Source organism: Hakea prostrata, chromosome 8, assembly GCF_041222555.1.
Source record: "Hakea prostrata isolate BN-2017 chromosome 8, UWA_Hpros_2, whole genome shotgun sequence".
NCBI lineage: Eukaryota > Viridiplantae > Streptophyta > Magnoliopsida > Proteales > Proteaceae > Hakea > Hakea prostrata.
In genome coordinates this window covers 1,950,566-1,970,666 of record NC_142607.1, presented here as the reverse complement: position 1 = coordinate 1,970,666, position 20,101 = coordinate 1,950,566, and the positions used below count along the sequence as shown (strand labels likewise).

Here is a 20,101-nt window from a genome sequence, read left to right as displayed (position 1 = left end):
CCTATCACTTCGACTACTTGAAGGGTTGTCTCTCCTTCAAGCAAAGCATTATTTATTGTTTGTTTGAATTTGTAGGATTATATTGTAAATACTTGTAGTACATAATTTTAACGTTGTTGGCGTTATCCAAGTGTCCAACTATCATTGAATATGCTTTTATAGTCACCCCAATTAGCAAGAAGAAGAAAATAATATAATGAAAAGATATAAAATAAAGCTGAAATACTTTTCAATCTTCACCATTAGTGGAGGAAAAATTCCATTGCCATGAGCACGACTAATTTAAAGTTTGGTAGTAGATTCCACAAATTCGACAAATAAGAGGTGATCCATTGTACAAAATAATAATAATTATAGTAAGAATGATTTTTTAAAATAAATAATAATAATGATTTTTTTTTATCACAAATATAAATTAATACTTTTTACTATTGGTGCTTTATTCGATAGTTCTTTTATATAAAAAACTAATTATTATTGGATAAAAAGGAAACATAAAACATAAAATAAATAATTTTGGGTTTACGTGTAGGTTCTAATCGGATTAACACGGTTAGTCCATTAAGTATATTCAAATTTCAAACATAGATGGACAAAAATACCTTTCAAGTTATTTAATACTTTATATTATTATACATTTTATATATATATATATATATATATATTAATGCTTAATAATTATTTAATTAATTTTAAAATTATGATATTTTAGTATTTTTATATTTAACTTTAAATATTATTAAAAATCACTAGCTGTGTTAATCTATTTGAGACAAACATGTAATATATTGAATTAAAGACTTAACATTAGTTTATAATCTAAAAGGATTCACACATAACAAAATTTAAGATCAATTATCTATGTAGAGTCTATTGTTGCAAAAAAAAATAAATATATTAATATATATTAAAACAAGAATGATTATAGTGAGGTAGGTTATTGTCTTTTTCGGGGAGATGTGGGGGTATAATCAGTAATTACAGGTTTACAGCTCAGTCACAGTTTCGGAATCCAGCTCAGTAGCCGACATGACATTTTTTTTTTTTTTTTTTTTTTTTTGGGTCTAAACATGACATATTGACATGTGGGTTATCTACTTGTCCGATGTCTCTCTAGTCTCTACCTGGAGAATAATAAATAGCTGTTTATCGTTTATACCAATGGAGGGTTGAGATCTGTTCCATTTATATTTTATACCAAATCAAATTCCTACATAAATACAGATTAATGCTAGAGGAGGGATATAAATGTCATCTCAAAGAATTCATTATAATCCGTTAAATATGGCTGAACCCACGCCGCCGTCTCATTTCCTTCCCGTCCCTGTTCGGCTGTTCCTATTCGGATTGGTGAATTCTAACGCCAACAACTCGCCACCAACTCTTCTCCGCTAGCCCACTTGTGGCTTTTTTTGGTTTTTTTATTTCTTCACCTGAAGTTTGTTAGGATCACCCTCAATTTAAGAAGCCCTAGACTCGCATTCTCACCCATCAATTTGTAATTTGCAATTCTCTAATTTCTTCTTTTGCCTTCGCCTCTTCTACCTCTACCTCCCATGGCTTCCATTTCTAAGTTTCCAGGCACAGCCGTGGCTGCTGCTTCTTCTTCTTCTTCTTCTCCCTCTGGCAAGCTCAGTTCCTCCGAACAGAGATTCCTGGTTGGTTTCCCCGCGGCATCCACGATTAACAAAGGTTTCTCCTCCTTCAAGCTATCCATTCGAAGGGATCATGTGCAGGACCGATCATTGATGTAATTTCTGCATCTTTCCTCTTTCTCTCTCCTCCCTTATCTGGCTGTCTCTTATCCTTTTGATGCTTAATTAATTGGATTGTCTTTCTTGACGTCTCGCGGTATTGTTTTCCACTGTCACCTGTCTATATAGCTTGATTGTGTTGCATGTTTTCCGCTTTCATTTTGCGCGATCAAGATTTTGGAGATTCACTCCCTCCTTCTCTCGTTTACTCTTTTCTTTTTCAATTTCCGATTAACTGTTTTACGGTAATTACAGATATTGCTTTCAGGTTTAGATGCTTGACTAACTATTTGCGGATTTAGTTACAAAACTTTTTTCCTTTTTTTGTTCATCAAGATCTAGTGTTGGCGTGGCTGTTGTCTTTCTTGTTTCGGCATTTTCTTTCCCCTATTCCTATTGCGAACCAGTGTTCTTTTCCTTTGCTTCTGATGTCTGGCATTTGGTTCCTTATTTCCCTACGACAGTGTTAGGTGCTCCCAGCTCGGTGGAAATAGTTCCCAGACCAAGAGAACCACTCTTCATGATCTCTACGAGAAGGAAGGACAGAGTCCCTGGTACGATAATCTCTGCCGTCCTGTCACGGATTTGCTGCCTCTGATTGCAAGTGGAGTTAGAGGAGTCACAAGCAACCCAGCCGTAAGTATTTCTCATCTGCTTAGGAGTTGTTCACGTTCATCCCGTTGCAGATCAGTATCACTTAAATTCAATGGATCTCGTTTCAGATCTTCCAGAAGGCGATATCATCATCAAACGCTTACAATGAGCAGTTCAGGTACTGTCAATATTTTCCATTAAAGAAAATTGCAACCTCTCATCATGGTTGATTGCACATTTCCTCCTTCCTAAGGCAGAGGTTGTGGCTTCACTTGCCATGGTGCAACCTGCTGCTTCCGATCTTTTATGCATTCATTGCTAAAGGATGATTTAGAATGAAAAATTGTAGTATAAAGTGCATGTGAACAGAAAAAAGGAAATTGTGTTGTTCCGTTACTTTGGTGTCACGTGAGCCTGAGGTCCCCCCCCCGGCGGTACAATTTTGTTGAGGCATTTGCACTCGGATAGAAACAATTTGGTGTTGGGTTTATCAACCACCATACTGACAAGGGGTAGAAAATAGTGCATAGGTGTAGAAAACTCACGTGACTGGATTCTTTGGGGTTCATATGGTTAGAGTTAAGCATTTGATTTTATTTCAATTCACTTTCAACTAGGGGACAGGCGTCGGTAGGGCCGCCAGGACGACGAAATCCACGGGGGGGCGGCCACGGACAAAAGAAACAAGTTTGACCGCACTACCTTTTGGAGGCGGTTTGAAATAGATTTACCTTGTAACTAGGAAAACGAATAGCCACGGCAAAATTTTAAAATAAGAAAAATCAAAGTCACGGATATTCGGACGGTTTCGGTAGGGGGCCCTTCCGTCCATTATCGCGTTCGTCCCAACGGGCGGTGCCGGGCGGTTTCGTTATCCATTTACACCCCACTTTCAACTAGAAAATCATGCTACTTTATTAATTATTATTTGATGGTTATATTGATCACTTTGCTCTCGAATCTCCTACCCCCCACCCCATACTGTGGTAACGAAAAAGGGGGAAGGGGAACTCTGCCATATTGTTTCTATGGTTCCTGAACCTCACTTGAATTGGAATCTGCAGTGAACTTATAAAAGCGGGAAAAGACATTGAAGCTGCCTACTGGGAACTAGTAATCAAGGATATTCAAGACGCATGCAAGCTCTTTGAGCCAATCTATGATCAAACAAATGCAGCTGATGGCTATGTGTCTGTTGAAGTTTCTCCAATGCTAGCTGCTGATATGCAAGGTACTGTAGAGGCTGCAAAATGGCTTCACAAGGTGGTGGATCGTCGGAATGTGTACATAAAGATTCCTGCAACTGCAGCATGCGTGCCTTCTATAAAGGAAGTTATTTCACTTGGTATCAGTGTCAATGTAACTGTAAGTTCCTTTCTCCATATGCTGCTCTTTTTATAGTTTGACACAAATTTCCAACTGAGCAATCAAATTTAATTCCTGCTGCTTGTTGCGATCAGCCAGTCATTACTCTAGCAGTGGTTGTTAAAATTGACTTCTAGCAGCTGAAAGTTATTCACATGTGCTTCAAGATTAGATAAACATGTTTTAGTGTCTTGGAAGCAAAGTATCAACTGGATGGAACTCTGATAATTCTTCTTGGCTTGTACCATTGTGCAGCTCATATTCTCTCTTACAAGATATGAAGCAGTCATTGATGCTTATTTGGATGGGTTAGAGGCTTCTGGGTTGAGCGACCTTTCAAAAGTTACTAGTGTTGCTTCCTTCTTTGTCAGCAGGGTAGACACCCTTGTTGACAAGTTGCTGGAGAAAAATGGAATCCCTGAAGCTCTTAATCTCCGAGGGAAGGTAAGTCGAGGCATGTGTATTACTGTTAGATAGGTTATGAACATTGCGCTACAGGGTCTGCTTATTTGTTTGAATTTTTGACGCATTGTAGGCTGCAGTAGCTCAGGCAGTATTGGCATACCAGCTCTACCAGAAGAAATTCTCTGGTCCTAGATGGGAGGCTTTGGAGAAGAAAGGTGCCAAGAAGCAGAGGGTGCTTTGGGCCTCAACCAGTGTCAAGAATCCGGCATATCCTGATACCTTATATGTTGCTCCTCTCATTGGACCAGACAGTGTAATTAACTCAATCTTTACCGTACATCTCATGTATTCACTAAATTAGATAATAGTGATGAAGTACAGTGGAGTAGAGTTTGTTTCAGAAAGGAAGTTATGAACCTGTTTGATGCTAACCTGCTATTTCTACATTTCCTCAGGTCTCAACCATGCCTGACCAAGCTCTTCTAGCATTCATTGACCATGGTGCTGTCTCGAGGACAATTGACTCCAACGTATCAGAGGCTGAAGGAATCTACAGTGCCATTGAGAAATTGGGAATTGACTGGGGCCAGGTTGGGACCCAACTTGAAGTTGAAGGTGTGGATTCGTTCAAGAAGAGCTTCGAGAGCCTACTTGGTACCTTAAAAGAGAAGGCAAACACCCTTAAGTTAGTGGCACTGTAAGGCCAAGTTGGCTTGCTTCGTCAGAGGATCTCATCGTTTCTTTTATTTTCTTTTTTTGTCAGTTGGGTTGCCAGAGGAAACTTGAAATAAGGAATTCTCATTCTGCTATTGTAAATAGTTTGTGTTAGTACCTAATAAGGGTTTTTGTTTGTGTTTGATCGAGTACCTAAGCTAGTGTATTCCATATCAAATATTCAAATTAGCTGGTTGCATTTTACCCCAACAAAAAAAAAAAGGGTCTATCTCGTGAGTATGATTCATTATTTCTCTCAATGCAGAGCTAAAAAAAGACAAACAAATGCATCACAGGGCCTAACTGGTTTATAGATCTTACATTCTTTGAGGTTGGAATTTTCTTTGAAGCTTGCCTGGAGACTGATGTCGTCCCTTCCTGGCTCCTCCATTGCGATCTAAACCGGTGCATTCAGTCTAAAAAGTCCATCCGATCATGTTTGGGAATCTTGGGTCTGGATAGCGGGGAATATTATATTCAAAAGAAGAAAAAAAAAATACTTACCTTCTTCATATACGAGTCAGCATTACATACGGTATAATCAGCTTTGAATTTCTCACGTCCCAAGACTCCCAACAGAGAAAACAGTGTGAGTTGGAGATGACTGATGAAGCAGAGTTTGGAGCGGCAATTGAAGGTGGAAAATGCGAGAGATGCTGCGAGCCTTGTTGGTCTTGCTCGTTAATGGCCACCTAGGAGCTGCTATGGTTCTGGTATGGTAGTTGGTTTGGCTGGCTCTGTGTGCTACTCTCTGCGTGTGGTAATGAATTAATTCTCCAGCTCACTCGCAAGTCGCAACCTTATCCTTAGCCAAGAGGCTAATAAATGACCATACGCTCTTACTCAATTATGGAATGGCAGTAATACCCTCGGCATATAATAAAATCACAAAATCGTAGTTTTCTAAACTCTTTAGGCACTCACTTGTCACTGCCACTGTAATCTCGGGAGAAGGGGGGGAGGGAGGGAGACGCGAGAGGAAGAGTCTTCGATTTTATCCTCCCGAAGGACAAAAACCTCTTCCTTCCGCCAGCATGACTCCAGTGTCCCCAAATTGGCATGTCGGCCCAACGCTGCACGGGTCGTCATCTTTCTCTGTTCCATTTCTCCATATCGTGCTTCCTTCTTCTCTCTCTCGACCCATCTCCTCTGCTGCGTCAACATTCTCCACGCGTATTCCTTCCAAGCAAGTTCTTTATTTTCCACTTTTTTCTGTCGTTCTTGCTTGCTTATGAATCCTAAAATATGTGTGTCTTCATCACGTATAGGTACTTTTGCAGTAGCAGAATTGCTTATACCAAGTCACCTGATAACTCCTGTCCAGGTAAAGATAGAATCCGTCTCCCTTTTATTACTGTATTTAATTAGACTTCTTCCAGTGTTGTTGAAATAGTTGCATACATATGTCAGACAAACAAACTCTTGCAGCAAAGACAAATTGCCACAACTCCTTAATTGATGCACCCACTACAGATTATTTTGGGAAACAATCAACCTCCCTTGTGGCAGATATAGTAGCTTTGTGGTTTTGGATTCCCACATCTTTGGGAGATTTTTTTATTTTATAATTGGTTTCTTCTCAAGTAAAATACAGCTTTAGCTTACAACCGTAAGCATTACGGAGTGGGCATATAGTTTCTGTTCCTTTTAATTTTGCATTTCCTTTCTTGGTTCTTCATATAATTCTTGTAACGGGAAAATTTTCAAGCAAAATATCCTTCTTTTTGTAATGGTTTTACCTAAATTTTCCTCATACATGGTCTTTACTGAAATACCCATATGGGTAGGCATTTCCGGAATTTCTGTGGTACTATGGAACAAATAAATTCTAACCTGTAAAACAAGAGTTTGGATGATAGCTTGTTTTACTGATCTTTATAATGTCAGATTATAAACCAAAAGGGTAACAGTCCCAGTTATGATGTTCAAGTTCCAATAAAATCAGTAGAAAAACTCAGGCACTAATTCAAATTGGAGGCAAATTAGAGGTAGTAACTTGATAAATATATAACAAGCTAGCCAGCAGAAGGGCAGCAAACACGGGTTAACTGTTACTTGTAAAGAAGGGTGGATATGCTGAAATTCTCTCCAATTTCTGGTTGTGCATCAAGAAGGTAGCAGCAGTTCTCAAATTAGTAGTTATAGGTCTCCACCAGCGGAATGCTCTCAGCTTTGATTGAATGGTGTACTTGTGGTGATGAAGACTTGCTGCAACTTTGGTTTCATTCTGAGTGAGAGTTATGGAGGTAGTGTGAACATGGAAGATTTAAGGAATATGGTCTAATGGATGGATAGAATGAGATGTAACATGGAAGATTTAAGGAATATGGTCTAATTGATGGATAGAATGAGATGTAACATGGAAGATTTAAGGAATATGGTCTAATGGATGGATAGAATGAGTGGGTGGGTTGGATAGAGGAGGCGATGAGATGGAATGGCTTAAATCCATCAGGTTTTGGTAAGTGAAAGGAAAGAGATGAGGGTCCTGTTGATGCAGCAGTCCTCCATATCTTAGTATAATAGCAGCCTGGTTCAATTGAGAGAGTTATTAGCAGCAGCAACACAAATCACAGTCTTGATGATTGGAGTTACTAGCAGCCTTGGATTTAGAGCTTCTTCAGTACCTGAAACAGTAACATGAACATTGTTCTGCCCTCATTTTGGCATTCTAAAAGACCAGCCGAGCTGATTGGGTTGGCTTGAACTAGCATCCTCCAGTGCTGATCCATTTGATCTTGGTTCCATGGCCTTGTCCCTTACCATTCTTTTGTCCAGCCTTTGATTCTGCATTATTTTCTCTGCTGTGGCAAGAAAGGGTTCTATTTTAAGAGAGTTATATACTCTTTTTCCATATCAGTGCAAGTTTTATTGTTCTTCACAAATTATACAGAAGCCTATTTGTTAATAGGTAGAATATCTTTCTATCCCTTTGACTTTTCTCCCTCACCATATCCCTATTAAATAGTCAGTTATTCAGCCATTGCAGACAACTTACTGCTACTTTTGTCGTCAAATATTTGGTTACTGCTTTCTCTTTTGCACCCTGTGATGTTGTGACGGAAGCATGCAAAAGTATGTGGTGCCCCTCTCCAAAATCCAAATGTAGGCTTCAACCCATTAATTATATTGCTTCTATTTATATACATCATTCGTCAACTAATGCAAAGTGGTTTTGTAGTACGCAGTTTATAGATTTTTCTTGTTAATCATTTCCATCATTTTTTACTTTGTTATAAATAATTAACTGTTTTCATTTATTTATATATGTATTTATATTGAGGGATGGGCATAAAACTCTCGTTTAATTATATGAGTCAAGGCGTTTTAGTTTCTGGGTGAACTTCTTAACCTGGTCACGAAAATCTTATTAATTTCAGAATCAAATGGTAAGGGTACATTTGAGCCTGTACCCTAGAATCCATGCTTAAACACAGCCTGAGTCACAATCTTCTTGTTTCATTTGGATTTTGTTGATTCACACTTCAGATGCATAACTCCATCAATGCATGGTTCAAAAATGTTGTGAAGGCTTGCTGGTTAGATTAATAAAGTATGTGGTTGGCCATGGTGGAAATGTGGAATTTTGGGGTGCCCTCATAATAAATTTAACACAGGATTTTTCATTTGTTGGTTTTTAGGTAAAAATGGTTCCATCTCTGTAAATGCTTTTGAGAGAAGAAAAGTATTATTGTCGACAGTCGGGCTTCTATCAGCAGCCATATGTGATGCTTTAAAGGATGAAGTAGCTCTAGCATCTGAATTTGCTGACAGTAAGTTCTGCAACCCTAGCTATCTTATAGTGTTCAATATTATTTGTGGTTGATTGCTTAGGGGACTTTACTATTTCTTTTACTGCACGTGCCCCTGTGCTACTGTTGCATTCTATGGTAACAGGGTTAACACTGAAGCATGTGCCATCTCCATTCCCATCTTCCTGCATAAAGTAAGTGGCAATGATTAGGTATTAAAAAAAATGGTGGTTGTTGATATGGATCATGTTTTGTGTATTCTTTCATCGGGATTAGTTAAATTGATGCAACCCCTTGTATATCTTAGATCCAGTTGGATGTATTCCATCTGCCCAACCAACTGGCTACTTCTTCACAATCTAGGTAACATAAGCTGGTTTCATACCTGATTGACCTGGAGTTTTGAATTCTTAAATCACCAAATCTTTAGAGCATCTGGAACCTAAAGATTACCATACACTGATGATTATTCATGTAGGTTACAGCAGGATACCTCTAGAACTACAATGTTGATTATTTTCTAATGGTCATAGGCATTGTAAAAAGTTAGAATACTGTGATTACTCTTTTGAGGTGTGAATGACTTTAAAATCGACGGCACATTTGTTCATCAGTGCCCGCACTTCGGGGGAAGGATTATGGGAAGACAAAAATGCGTTACCCAGACTATGCAGAAACAGAATCAGGTCTTCAGTACAAGGTCATTGATCCCCCAAAAAAAAAATGTTGTTATTATCTATTTTAACAACCGAACTATATTTTGGTTAAGGTGTTCTAAATTTGTGATTTAAAGGATCCAGGACTTAAGAGTTGGCAGTGGCCCAACTGTAAAGATGGGGGAGACAGTTGTGGTAAGGCCGTGACTCTTGATATTCTACCCTAGTCTGATGTTTTTGCCTATTGTATGAAAAAAAAATCTTAAGCATACTGTTGCTATTAATCCGTGCAAGGTCGACTGGGATGGTTATACCATAGGATACTACGGCCGAATCTTTGAAGCCCGAAACAAGACAAAGGGTGGCTCTTTTGAGGTATTACAAGCACCATACTTCCTGATTCCTTTAATTGAGTTCTTTCTTGCCCATATTAACATTGCTGAAGTTGTTTCACATTTTTATCATCATTTGGTTCAACTCCTATGCTATTTGAATAATTATGTGGTGTCAACACCCAGGGTGACAACAAAGACTACTTCAAATTTACAATTGGATCTCATGAGGTAATGGTTTTTCCTCTCTGCCTATACTTCTTTATGTGTTTCATTAAACCAGGAGCTCTTTTTATGATGAAAGTTGTGAAAGGTTTCAACCTTGTGTATTTAAAAGGTCTGTACTCTAATAATCTGTGACACAGGTCAAAAATCACAGAATCAGTTTCTTGTGATTTTTGATTGGTCAGGAGCTACAGTTTGTCATATTTATTAGTTAATGTGTGTGTGTATTATATATTCCATCTGTCAATGGAATTCTATTGGACATTGGAAATACTGTTTCCTAATACAGTTGCCTAATGCTTGGATAGGTAATTCCTGCTTTTGAGGAAGCCATCCTAGGCATGGCCACTGGTGGCGTTAGAAGGTGATCCATAATTTCTTTCTATTTACACCCTATCCATTTATTATTTTTTCTGTTTGAGGGCAAAAAGCTTTTCTAATGTAAAGATACAACAATACAGGCATATCAAATGCAATGCTAGAGCCAAAGAATAAACTGTAGAGCAAGGTTCAAGATTTTATTTCGTCTCGAGGCTTGGCCACCTTGAGACGACTGAAATCTCGCCGAAACCTGGTACAAATTTTGCCAGCTTTTGGTGGTATGTTTTGGTCGGTTTTATGCATTTTTTGGGTCTGGTTCTTTTTGGAGAACCTATTTTAGGGCCTATAAACACATTTCTATGGTTAATTGGTTTAAAAAGTAACACACAATAGCCTTTTGGATTTGCACTCTTATTTGTGTTTGTGCTGTCAAATCTGAATGTATTTTCAGTTTTTCCACACATCTAAACATTCTTGAAGTTCACATTATGGAAAACCCTTGGTCCATTTTGTACTGCTTTTTGAGCACCAATCTTAGGATATTGATCACCAAATTTGAAAAAACCTCTTGATCAGTTGTGATAAATCATATGATGCCATTCGTAGCATGTATTGTTAGTGGATTGGGTAGGAGAAGATGTTCACAAAAATTGATTCAGTACATCGCTTTAAGTGGGACTCATACTCAATTTCCAAACTTCCTCAGATTTGAACTGGAATTTTCAAGATTTTAACCAAAATACAGTAAATTCGTTAAAATTGTAGTCAACCAGTCAGTTTCATTTCACAGGTGTGTTTATGTTTCACTTTCCTCGAAACATAAAAAAAATCTCGGGAAATTTGGCCCCAAAAAACCCATCTGTCTTCACAAACCACTGATGAATGTCCATTTATATCCATCAAAAGGCCTTTTGAAAACTATAGTCTTTTGTTGCTTTATCTAATTTCATGGTCAGCCTTCTGTTGATAGGAATAAATTTGTTGGCTGTTTGGACGCTCAAAATTATGTATAGGAACCAAAGACATGAAAATATATGTTTACCTCTTTCTCCTTGCTCACTCTCTTAAATAGTCCTGATAGTGTTTCTTGCTTTACAACTGCGTACCTACCATGACAGTCTAGGATAGAAGTATTGAAATGTATATGTATGTACAAAACATAAACACTAACTCTAACGAGACATGGTCTATGGTCATTTCATGGTGATGCAGGATCATTGTGCCCCCAGAGTTGGGGTATCCAGAGAATGACTACAACAAAAGTGGCCCAAGACCGACAACATTTTCTGTATTTGTCATTTTATCTTAGTGATCTTTTTCTCCTAGTTATATTCCATAAGTTTGAAGAAAAAAAATTATTATAATTTATCATCTTCTGTTCAACAGGGTCAAAGAGCGCTAGATTTTGTGCTGAGGAACCAAGGACTGATAGACAAGACTTTGTTATTTGATATTGAACTCCTCAAAATTGTTCGAGACTGATCGCCCAACAAGTTCGGCCTGCCTTAAAGAGATTGCTTCTCAGCTCTTTTGGGAAGATCATTCTTTATTTTGATTGAGAAACATTAGCTCCATTGTCTATTCGTCCATATGCTGGTCTTTCTCTGCGCAGGCTTGGAGCATAACACTCCACAAAGCACTAGTCCATTAGCACCTAAACCCTAAGATCATCAGTTGATTCATGCAACTTGGAAAGCATCCACGAGGTGATGACCATAAGTTCTGTTTCATATCAAGAGGCAAACTGACTCCAGGCAAGCAAGAGGCAAGAAATAGACCCAAACAGCATGACATTGTTTCACTTATATAGCTGGAGAGGAAAGTTGAAACGCTATGCCATCAGAATGCCAGAATACAAGGTTCTCACTAGTCGTTTTACATTGAACCACTTTAGAAAGTATACATTCATGTCAGAATTCCCCCTTTGAATCCTAGTTTTCCAGAATGCTTGTATATTCACACTATCACTGAAAATCAATTGGTCATAGATTTGTTGTTTGTCTTGTTGAGATTTAGATATTGTACAGCTGTAAATGGGTTGCAACCGTATTGTAACCATAATTGCTATATAGTCTGTAACATCTATAGTTGGAATAATATAGAAATACAATATTCATATTTTCCAATTTCTAATATGTCTTATGGATCGATAGCAGAAGATGAAGTTAACTTTCAAAAAAAAAATGGATGACTACTTGGTTTTTCCATTATCAGCAGACCCCTGAACTAGGGGGCGAGCACTCCAGCTCTTTCTAGTTACTCTCTCTCCCAACCAACCACAAGTCGGGAATAGGGAGAAAGGTGGGAATGGTTGGAACAAAACTTGCTGAATCCAGCATCTATCGGTTGCACTAGAATAGTTTTGCCGGTTGGAGTCCCTTATGGTTGCAAAATGATTTTGCTTGGGAGCAACGTTGCATCCAGCAGTCAAAGGCCCAGATGTATTTTGAGATTTAGAGCAAATCTGGACAGGGTACTTGTTTGTTCAATTTGACAGCGTAAATAATGTCCAGTGCACAGTCGCCTGGCAAAACTTGTAATAGGGTAAGACCGATAATGATCAGTAAAGATTCCTTCAATGCAACCCATGCACGGCTGACTAACTAAGCTGAAGTTCCTTATCTGCCCAAGCAGCCGAGCTGAACGATAATTTTGGTAGGCACCCATCATTACTGACCATCACATGGATTAGCTCCTATCCTGAAGCTCGCTTCCACTATATTATGTATCAAACAGGGTGGTTTAGCCATATATGACTGCAAGAACAAGGCTCAACGTCAACACGCTACCAATGTAGTACCTCCATAAAACCACACTAGATTTTGTCTTCGCGATTCCATATAATTTGCCACCATCATGTTGGATTGAGCCTCAGCCGCCTGGGTGCGGTGTAACGTTTTCGAGAGTGAGACAACATTATTTTACCTGTTTACAAGGATATTGATACCGAGTTCACTAAACACCCAGCTGTACAGATCAGGTGGGTGTGAGTCTTTTCCAGCTTGAGTGAAATGGTACAACCTGGAAGTACAGGGGAGTGATGAAAACGAATACGCCTTATTTAGAAATAATTCAAGTACCTAAAAGAATACTTCAAATTTACATAGCAAATACAGCATCTACAAGTTATCATTCTTGATCTTGCACAACTAATGTGCCCTCCATCGACGCTGACGAAGAGAAATCTAGAAAGGACAAGCTGCCTAAACTCGACGACTGTGCAGGTTTGAACTCATATGGGCCTCCCTTCACTCCCCAAACCTGTTTGACATGAAAAATAAGTATGCATCTTATATTATATATATATATATATATATAACCTTTTTTTTTTTTTTTTTTGGGGGGGGGGGGGGGGTTGCAGGGGTGTTTGGTGAAGAGAAAAGATAAAAGCAATGTTTGGGCAATCAAATCTAACTTGATTTCCATTGTCGTCATAGCCCCTGTCCGAAGTCTGTATCTCGCCATTCTTCAGGACTGAAAGCTCAGACGTACAATGTGTCGCACCATTCTGTGGAAGATACATAGAGTTATCCAAAGACCAAACTTGTTAGGTGGAAATATTTCAGTGGTTCAGAAAAAACACAGAAATTTCAAGGCCAACTAGCAGCAGGGACGAAAGTTTACCCATGAATTTGGGAAGCCACCTGGGGGAGTTGAACCCTCATATAAACAGCGCTTTCCACGTTCACAGCGCTTGAGATAAATAGTCGTCAAATGTTCAGCAACGTCCTGCATGTGATGTAGGAAATGGAAGTATAAAACTGTAGAAACTCCATCTCAAAAGTAATTTCTACAACCATAACACTGAATATTTTGCAGATAACTTTGACCATGAACATGAAATAATTCTTAGAGGCAACGTAGCTGGCTTCTCATAGGTAATCGACTAAGGGTGGGATCATGTTTAGTTACAATCCTACCACATTAATCTTGAACTAATCTCAACTGTCAGACCATTCCTTTACTCTCTCAAAAATATCCCAGCGGTAACACTATCAGTTTGTTAACAGCCATGGCTTGTGTCAGCTTAATACAGCTTATCATGTCAAAAGGGCATGTAGTTTTATATCTATGGCTAATGCCAGGCATGTTAGATTCATCATTCATGCAAAGCCAGAAGGCTATGCGCAATTGCCACGTGGCTGACCCAGACCTTGACCTGTTTATACAACAATCACAATTGCCAGATCGTCATGCTGCATGGTAGGACTGGGCAGACCATAAAGCAAGGTTTCCAAGTTGGGACTCTCTACAGCATATGAATCTAATAAAGTTTAATGTAGCCTAGACTAGGCGAAATGGCAATAATGCACCGTCAGCGAGCAACTTGAATTGAGAGTATTTGCCTTGAAACAGATAAGCGAGAAGAAACAAAGACAAGATGACAACCTCAAAACAGTTCCCTGGTTCTGAACAATTTTACAATTATCATCGAATCAGTTGGCTGATTCCCACATTGGGGTTCTAGCTAGTCTACGCATTGTGAAATGTTTGAAATTCTGCCTCAGCATGGTGTGACATGTGCCTTTTGCTTCTCAATGTCTTTAATGAAGTCAAGAAAAGAAAATACACAACTAAACATGAGTAGACAACTCTCAAGTTTGCCAAAGATGAAACTCAATCAGCATATTAAGCAACCACCAAATGCATTATGCAACAAAATTTTTGTAAGAAGAACTCTAAGCATCAATTGTTCTAAGAAGATAAATAACAGATAAAGATGACGCCCACTAACTAAACATTAAGACACATCGTACATCTGGGCTTTTGCCCTCACAGATTTTTGTTGAACCGATGAGGCTTGTGTTGCATAACTCTAGCTTTAAAAAAGAAACCCCCACATATCTGATGCACATACACTGTTGGCGTGCAAAAAAAATAGCCTCATCCTAATATACGACTAAGGATGAAGATGGTACAACAAGATAAACAGTAAGAGCGACGTTATTTTTTAAACACGGAAAGATTGTGAGATCTGTATAGAGTGGACATTCACTCATCATGGTTGATTTTATTCACATCATAAATAACACAAACAAATGGTGATGAAATAGATAAATTATGGAATAACTATTATTTTACTTAAAAATAATAATAATAATAATAATAATAATAATAATAATAATAATAATAATAATAATAATAAAACCATGATGGAGATGGGGTGGATTAGTTCAATACTGAAACAAGATGTGGTTGAGGACAGAAAATTTAAAATCTTTCATACGGGAGGGGATTTTTGAATTTTTTTTATTTTTTATTTTTTAAGGGCAGGGGGAGGTGGGAGAGGGGTTCCTACTTAGTGATCATTTAGTGATTTGGTTTTAAAACTGCTGAAATCATTGGCAAAAGATAGCACCTTCAAGGATTATGCAAGTGAATTAAATACATGGACCCTCATCAGGGAAAAAGTTAGAATTTGCTTGCTCAAAGATATAGCACTTAGCTCTGTTACACACATCAAACACCATAGTGATTCTCCAATTACTCTCCCAAGAAAAAATTCTATCTGAATAGACTTAAAAATCCCAGCAGTCGAAGTTTGACTTTGTAGCCATTATCATTGGAACATATGTGAAGCTAATGCATATCTATACCTTTGCTAAAACCAGAGGTTGCACACCATCATGATCATTTTTTTCTTCGACAAGATGCAACCCCCCAGCATAAACTACTCCTGAAACTCATCCCCAGTTTACAAGCCTCAGTGGTTCTTTCTTTTTCTTTTTTTTTTTTTTTTTTTTTTTTTTTTGGGGGGGGGGAGTCGGGGTGAGGGGCAGAGCGCGAGAGAGAGAATACGAGTATATGAAATAGCGTTGACGATATGTAAAGACACCTGGGTAACATAATAAAGGTTCATCCCCACCTCCATGTCCCCAAGGATATTTATTTATGACCTTATGTCTCAGTGCATGTAATCTTTGATTCAACGACCATCTAAGAATTGGACAAAAGCAAGTCTCTGAGTACAAGATAGAATTTTCTCAAGACCCAAACTCTAATTTGCCACAGAGACTGCAGAGAAACTAACAAATAGGTCTTTGATGAAAGTTATTATCTAGACATTTTTCACCATGCAAATACCAGATTTCAATTTTTGGCATCTTGGTTAATAAAAATATGAGCGGAAAGTGCAGTCTTACCCCAATAACTTCTTCAGGCAGTGGGCGCTGGTCTTTTGGCCTGTCACAGAAGTTTTTGTACTCCTCCGCATCTCTAATGGCAAATGAGCTTAGCTATTCATGAAATATTAGAAATTAAAATCAGTAGCAAACATCATACTATTTCCTCTGCAAACAACTGAAAACAAGCTCAATATATAACCAAATCAATAAACACAAATTTTGAATTTCCAACTCAACCTTTCCCCTCCCAAGTCCAACAATCAAAAGGAAGGAAGAAAATTACTAAAAAAAATAAAAAATGAAAACTAGCAGGAAAAGAAGGGAAAGGAAAAGAGTCCCATGAACAAACCAAGTTAAAGAGTACATGCCATTCTGAAAACACAATATTTCAGGTCCAAAACAAAACAATCTCAACAAGTACAACAATACTAATGATCGTTCACTGTACAGTCTATAATGATAACAGCACCAAAATCTTGCCTTCATATACAATTTACAATTGCAAACGAAATTAAGCATGCATATCATCACAAAAGACAAAAGATTGAAAAGTTCCAAATAACCAGGGAAAAATCTATAACACAATAAATCCTGACTCTTAGTAGATGTGAACCATGAAAATGATTGAACCCACCTCAACATCACATTTCATCTCTTTGGGACAAGGCTTCACCATATAAAATCGCTGCCAAAAAAGGATTAAATAAGAAAGATGTTAGAATACTCTGCTGACTTCTAAACCAGAGATAGAAAGTCAAATTAGGGGGTGCATTTGGGTTCACTAGATTTAAGTATGGGAAAAGGAATTGGCATGTGGAACTCCTCTCTCCCCCTCCCTACCTACAAGGGAAAATTCACATGAAAAGGTAGACATGTTTGTTGGAATTACAGTATTAGAATATAAAATTCTTTAGACATTCAAATATCCATGATCCAAATGCATCCTAAAGTAAAATCGCAGAGGACAAATAATGTTCTTCTCCTTAAAAACCTTCCAACATAGGCCCCTCTTACATAATATGATACATTTATGGTTATACACTTGATCTTAATATAGCTGTTCAAAACAAACAGATATATGATTTCTTTTTCTTTTTTTGGTGGGGGTGTAAGTGATGTTGACTGAGGCAAGCCACTAGCATACCTGTCTAAAGGGCTTCTGAGGAGTCCTCCAAAATGCCTGCCATTAAAACAATTCCTCTTCAAAGTTATATATTTGTTTGACCATCAAATGATGAAGTAACAATGATTGAAAGGCCAATGACACTCACTTGTTCAAAATACAACACCTTTGAACCTTCCATCTCTGCTGCTGGGCATGTAAGCATTCTAAAATTGAAACATCTTGGGTTAAGTAAACAGATTTATCACTACTACTCTTCACATTGAGGAAATATATCCCCCAATAAGGATTACAAAAAGAAACGGCATGGCAGTTTGAAAAAGCATAATTATATAAGTATTTAATTGGGTGGATAAAAGCATTTCCACACCAGAAAAAGGAAGCCATTCTTTTCCGCTTCCAGATGAAGGCAAAAAGGGCAGGTGTGAAAAGTAACACTATCTGGGAAGTAGTCTCAATTCCAAGTTCTAATGCAAGTAGAAGTTTCAGTCATGTAACTCAGCAATTTTGAACTAAATTAATCAATAACCAAAGTACAAACACTCAGATATTGGAATATCTGCCGTCAAAGCTTTCAAATGTAAGAAGAGGCAAATCAGATGGCTACCAACTCGTAGTCTTAGGGGTTCGAATTTTAGTTATTTCAGGTGCAAATAAAAATAAAAGAACCCACATGCACTCTCGATCAGAAATAAACTCGGCACTTAAATAAGTGGAAATTAACTATTTAATGCATACCTAAAGTTGAAATAATTATCTGGATCCCTGGAAGCTTGCTCCCGAGAGAACTGCAAAACCAGAAGGAAGTGATGAAGGGTCGGACTAGGAACACAAGAGAAATGCTGCAAGTGAAAAAAGAAAACGAAAGAAAGAAACAGAGGGCGTTGATTTACCTTCTCACCGCTGAGGGAATCGGCAACGATCCGAGCATGATCCCACCTAGTGGTGGACTTGTTTAGTCTCTTGAGCAGAAGTGCACCTCCAAACAATACTAACGTTTTGACAACCAAACCTCGAGCTCGGCTCCACCCTTTCGAATCCGAGCCCTCACCCGTCATGATAGATAATTTACTAAGAAGGACAGGAACTGAGACAAGCAGCCGATGAAGATTGAAGGACCCAACTCAGGGCCATCTCGCTTCAAACTTCCGGAATCTGCGGGTTAGTCAGTGATTCTCGGAGTGTCGTTAGGATGACGAAGATGAACGAGCTGAAAGGCTAAGGGTTTTTCAAATTCAACAGAAGAAGATTGTTAGGGAATTGTCAACAGGAGAAGGAGGTGAAGGCCAGGGTCTAGCAGAAAAAATTCGAAGCGACAAGAGTAGGTAGATGGATAACAAAGAGGATTTTCGAATCAAATTTGTTCCAATTCTAATTCAGTTGGATTGAACTAATGTCCAAGGAGGGAGGGTTATGGGTTATCAGCTATATCAGATAGCTTCTCCTCCTTCTAAGGTTGTTCCTCTCTCCGAAAGCCCCCATCAAGATCGAATTTCCTCCATGAGTCCGGAATAACTGTTTGCCAACTCTGAAAACAGTAGGATTTCTTTTGAAAAACCTACACACGCCCACCACCAAGGCTCCAATCAATTCAGGTCTGATGCAACCGGTGCAGCAATTGGATCTAACTCTTTGTTGTTCCTATTTTATTAGTTATTAAAATTCTAAATTTCTGCAAATGTAGGGCTGTTCCATGGTGAAACCAAATCTAGATAGTGGGTTCGACTCATAGCATATCAATATCCCATTCTCTTACTTAAGAAGCCCTTTGTACCCACACAAAAAAATCGGTGACCGGAATTTCAAGATTTTGCCAGATTTGGTACAAATTCTATCACGTTTCGGTGGATTTTTAGGGTTTGGTTATTCGTTTGGTTAACAAAACAACCCACAATAGTCTTTTAAGAATATATCTTCACACATCTAAAGATTCTAGTACAAATTGACATTCATTAAATTCTATCATATAAATAATAACATTGTAAAAATTGTTACCTAAATACATATTGTCTATTTTATGAGTTTTCATTTTATGGTAAATTCCATGAATAGATTGCACAAACTATATGATATTTTCATCTCTTGGTAATCCAAGTGTTTATACTTCAAGAAACGCCAAAAAGGGCTTCAGTGTTTTTTTTGTAATAAAAACACATTTTTAGACATTTGATAAAACTTGTTTTTTGAAGTAAAAAAATTAAAATAAAATTTATGAAATTTGTTACTGTCATGTTTAGAGTTCCAAATTCTGTAATACCCCTTCTACATTATCTCACTTAAATCCAAGCTGCACCCAATTGTCCTTCGAGAAACATATGTCAAAAGTGTCAGTTGAGGCAAAAAATTCAAAAACTTCAATTTATGTTTTAAAAGCCATGCGAAACCAACTTGTTTTATTAAGCAGTTTTCAAGCAATTTTTTGGCTTCTCGAAACAATAAACACTAAAAATTATTTTTTAGTAGGTTATCAGCTTGTCCAAAGTAATCCACAGGCCTCCTATATAAGATAATGAACCTATTTTATTCTCCTATATAAGATAAGGAGCCTATTTTTTGAAAAATTCAGGACAAGATAATTGGCAAAAAGCACTCGCACCTCAAAACTAGGTCAAATTGGTAATTACCCCACAAAATGTCTCTTACATTTACATAAGGACCTACTTGGTTACGTGAGTCCATAAATTTCAAATCTATGGAGTCATAATTCATAAAATGAACTATTTGGTTAACTTGAA

General features: G+C 37.9%; 3 protein-coding genes and 1 long non-coding RNA gene across 4 annotated transcripts; 2 read left to right on the top strand and 2 right to left on the bottom strand.

Annotated features, from left to right (window-relative positions):
• Positions 1 to 1,379: 1,379 nt before the first annotated feature.
• TRA2 (Aldolase-type TIM barrel family protein) lies at positions 1,380 to 4,934 on the top strand. Its single transcript, XM_089164925.1, has 7 exons — positions 1,380 to 1,750; positions 2,219 to 2,390; positions 2,477 to 2,526; positions 3,413 to 3,713; positions 3,969 to 4,157; positions 4,249 to 4,431; positions 4,574 to 4,934. The coding sequence occupies exons 1-7, from the start codon at positions 1,557 to 1,559 to the stop codon at positions 4,817 to 4,819; spliced, it is 1,335 nt and encodes a 444-aa protein (XP_089021051.1). The 5' UTR covers positions 1,380 to 1,556; the 3' UTR covers positions 4,820 to 4,934.
• LOC149006196 (uncharacterized) lies at positions 3,542 to 5,613 on the bottom strand. The gene is made up of 2 exons (XR_016174979.1): positions 5,337 to 5,613; positions 3,542 to 5,248 (listed from the first exon to the last, which is right to left on the bottom strand). It is a non-coding gene; the product is annotated as an uncharacterized LOC149006196 (long non-coding RNA).
• Positions 5,614 to 5,751: 138 nt separating this feature from the next.
• On the top strand, positions 5,752 to 12,139 carry LOC149006195 (FKBP-like peptidyl-prolyl cis-trans isomerase family protein). The gene is made up of 10 exons (XM_089164926.1): positions 5,752 to 6,018; positions 6,101 to 6,156; positions 8,474 to 8,605; positions 9,199 to 9,284; positions 9,385 to 9,435; positions 9,535 to 9,615; positions 9,759 to 9,803; positions 10,106 to 10,161; positions 11,331 to 11,406; positions 11,505 to 12,139. Exons 1-10 carry the CDS (start codon positions 5,867 to 5,869, stop codon positions 11,598 to 11,600), a joined length of 831 nt encoding a protein of 276 aa, XP_089021052.1. The 5' UTR covers positions 5,752 to 5,866; the 3' UTR covers positions 11,601 to 12,139.
• Positions 12,140 to 12,463: 324 nt separating this feature from the next.
• On the bottom strand, positions 12,464 to 19,104 carry CRL (crumpled leaf). The gene is made up of 9 exons (XM_089166318.1): positions 18,260 to 19,104; positions 18,105 to 18,154; positions 17,515 to 17,572; positions 17,388 to 17,423; positions 16,878 to 16,928; positions 16,262 to 16,354; positions 13,743 to 13,847; positions 13,534 to 13,626; positions 12,464 to 13,379 (listed from the first exon to the last, which is right to left on the bottom strand). Exons 1-9 carry the CDS (start codon positions 18,422 to 18,424, stop codon positions 13,248 to 13,250), a joined length of 783 nt encoding a protein of 260 aa, XP_089022444.1. The 5' UTR covers positions 18,425 to 19,104; the 3' UTR covers positions 12,464 to 13,247.
• Positions 19,105 to 20,101: the final 997 nt, after the last annotated feature.

Bases quoted from the DNA above. Each gene is read 5' to 3' on its own strand.
- LOC149006195 (XM_089164926.1), top strand. From the start codon at position 5,867: ATGACTCCAGTGTCCCCAAATTGGCATGTCGGCCCAACGCTGCACGGG. The intron at 9,804-10,105 runs GTAATGGTTTTT...ATGCTTGGATAG, and splicing joins TTACAATTGGATCTCATGAG to GTAATTCCTGCTTTTGAGGA. The intron at 11,407-11,504 runs GTATTTGTCATT...TCTGTTCAACAG, and splicing joins CAAGACCGACAACATTTTCT to GGTCAAAGAGCGCTAGATTT.
- TRA2 (XM_089164925.1), top strand. From the start codon at position 1,557: ATGGCTTCCATTTCTAAGTTTCCAGGCACAGCCGTGGCTGCTGCTTCT. The intron at 1,751-2,218 runs GTAATTTCTGCA...TCCCTACGACAG, and splicing joins GTGCAGGACCGATCATTGAT to TGTTAGGTGCTCCCAGCTCG. The intron at 3,714-3,968 runs GTAAGTTCCTTT...ACCATTGTGCAG, and splicing joins GTATCAGTGTCAATGTAACT to CTCATATTCTCTCTTACAAG.
- CRL (XM_089166318.1), bottom strand. From the start codon at position 18,424: ATGACGGGTGAGGGCTCGGATTCGAAAGGGTGGAGCCGAGCTCGAGGT. The intron at 16,355-16,877 runs GTGGGTTCAATC...TTTCATGAATAG, and splicing joins AGATGAAATGTGATGTTGAG to CTAAGCTCATTTGCCATTAG. The intron at 13,848-16,261 runs GTAAGACTGCAC...CATCACATGCAG, and splicing joins TGCCTGAAGAAGTTATTGGG to GACGTTGCTGAACATTTGAC.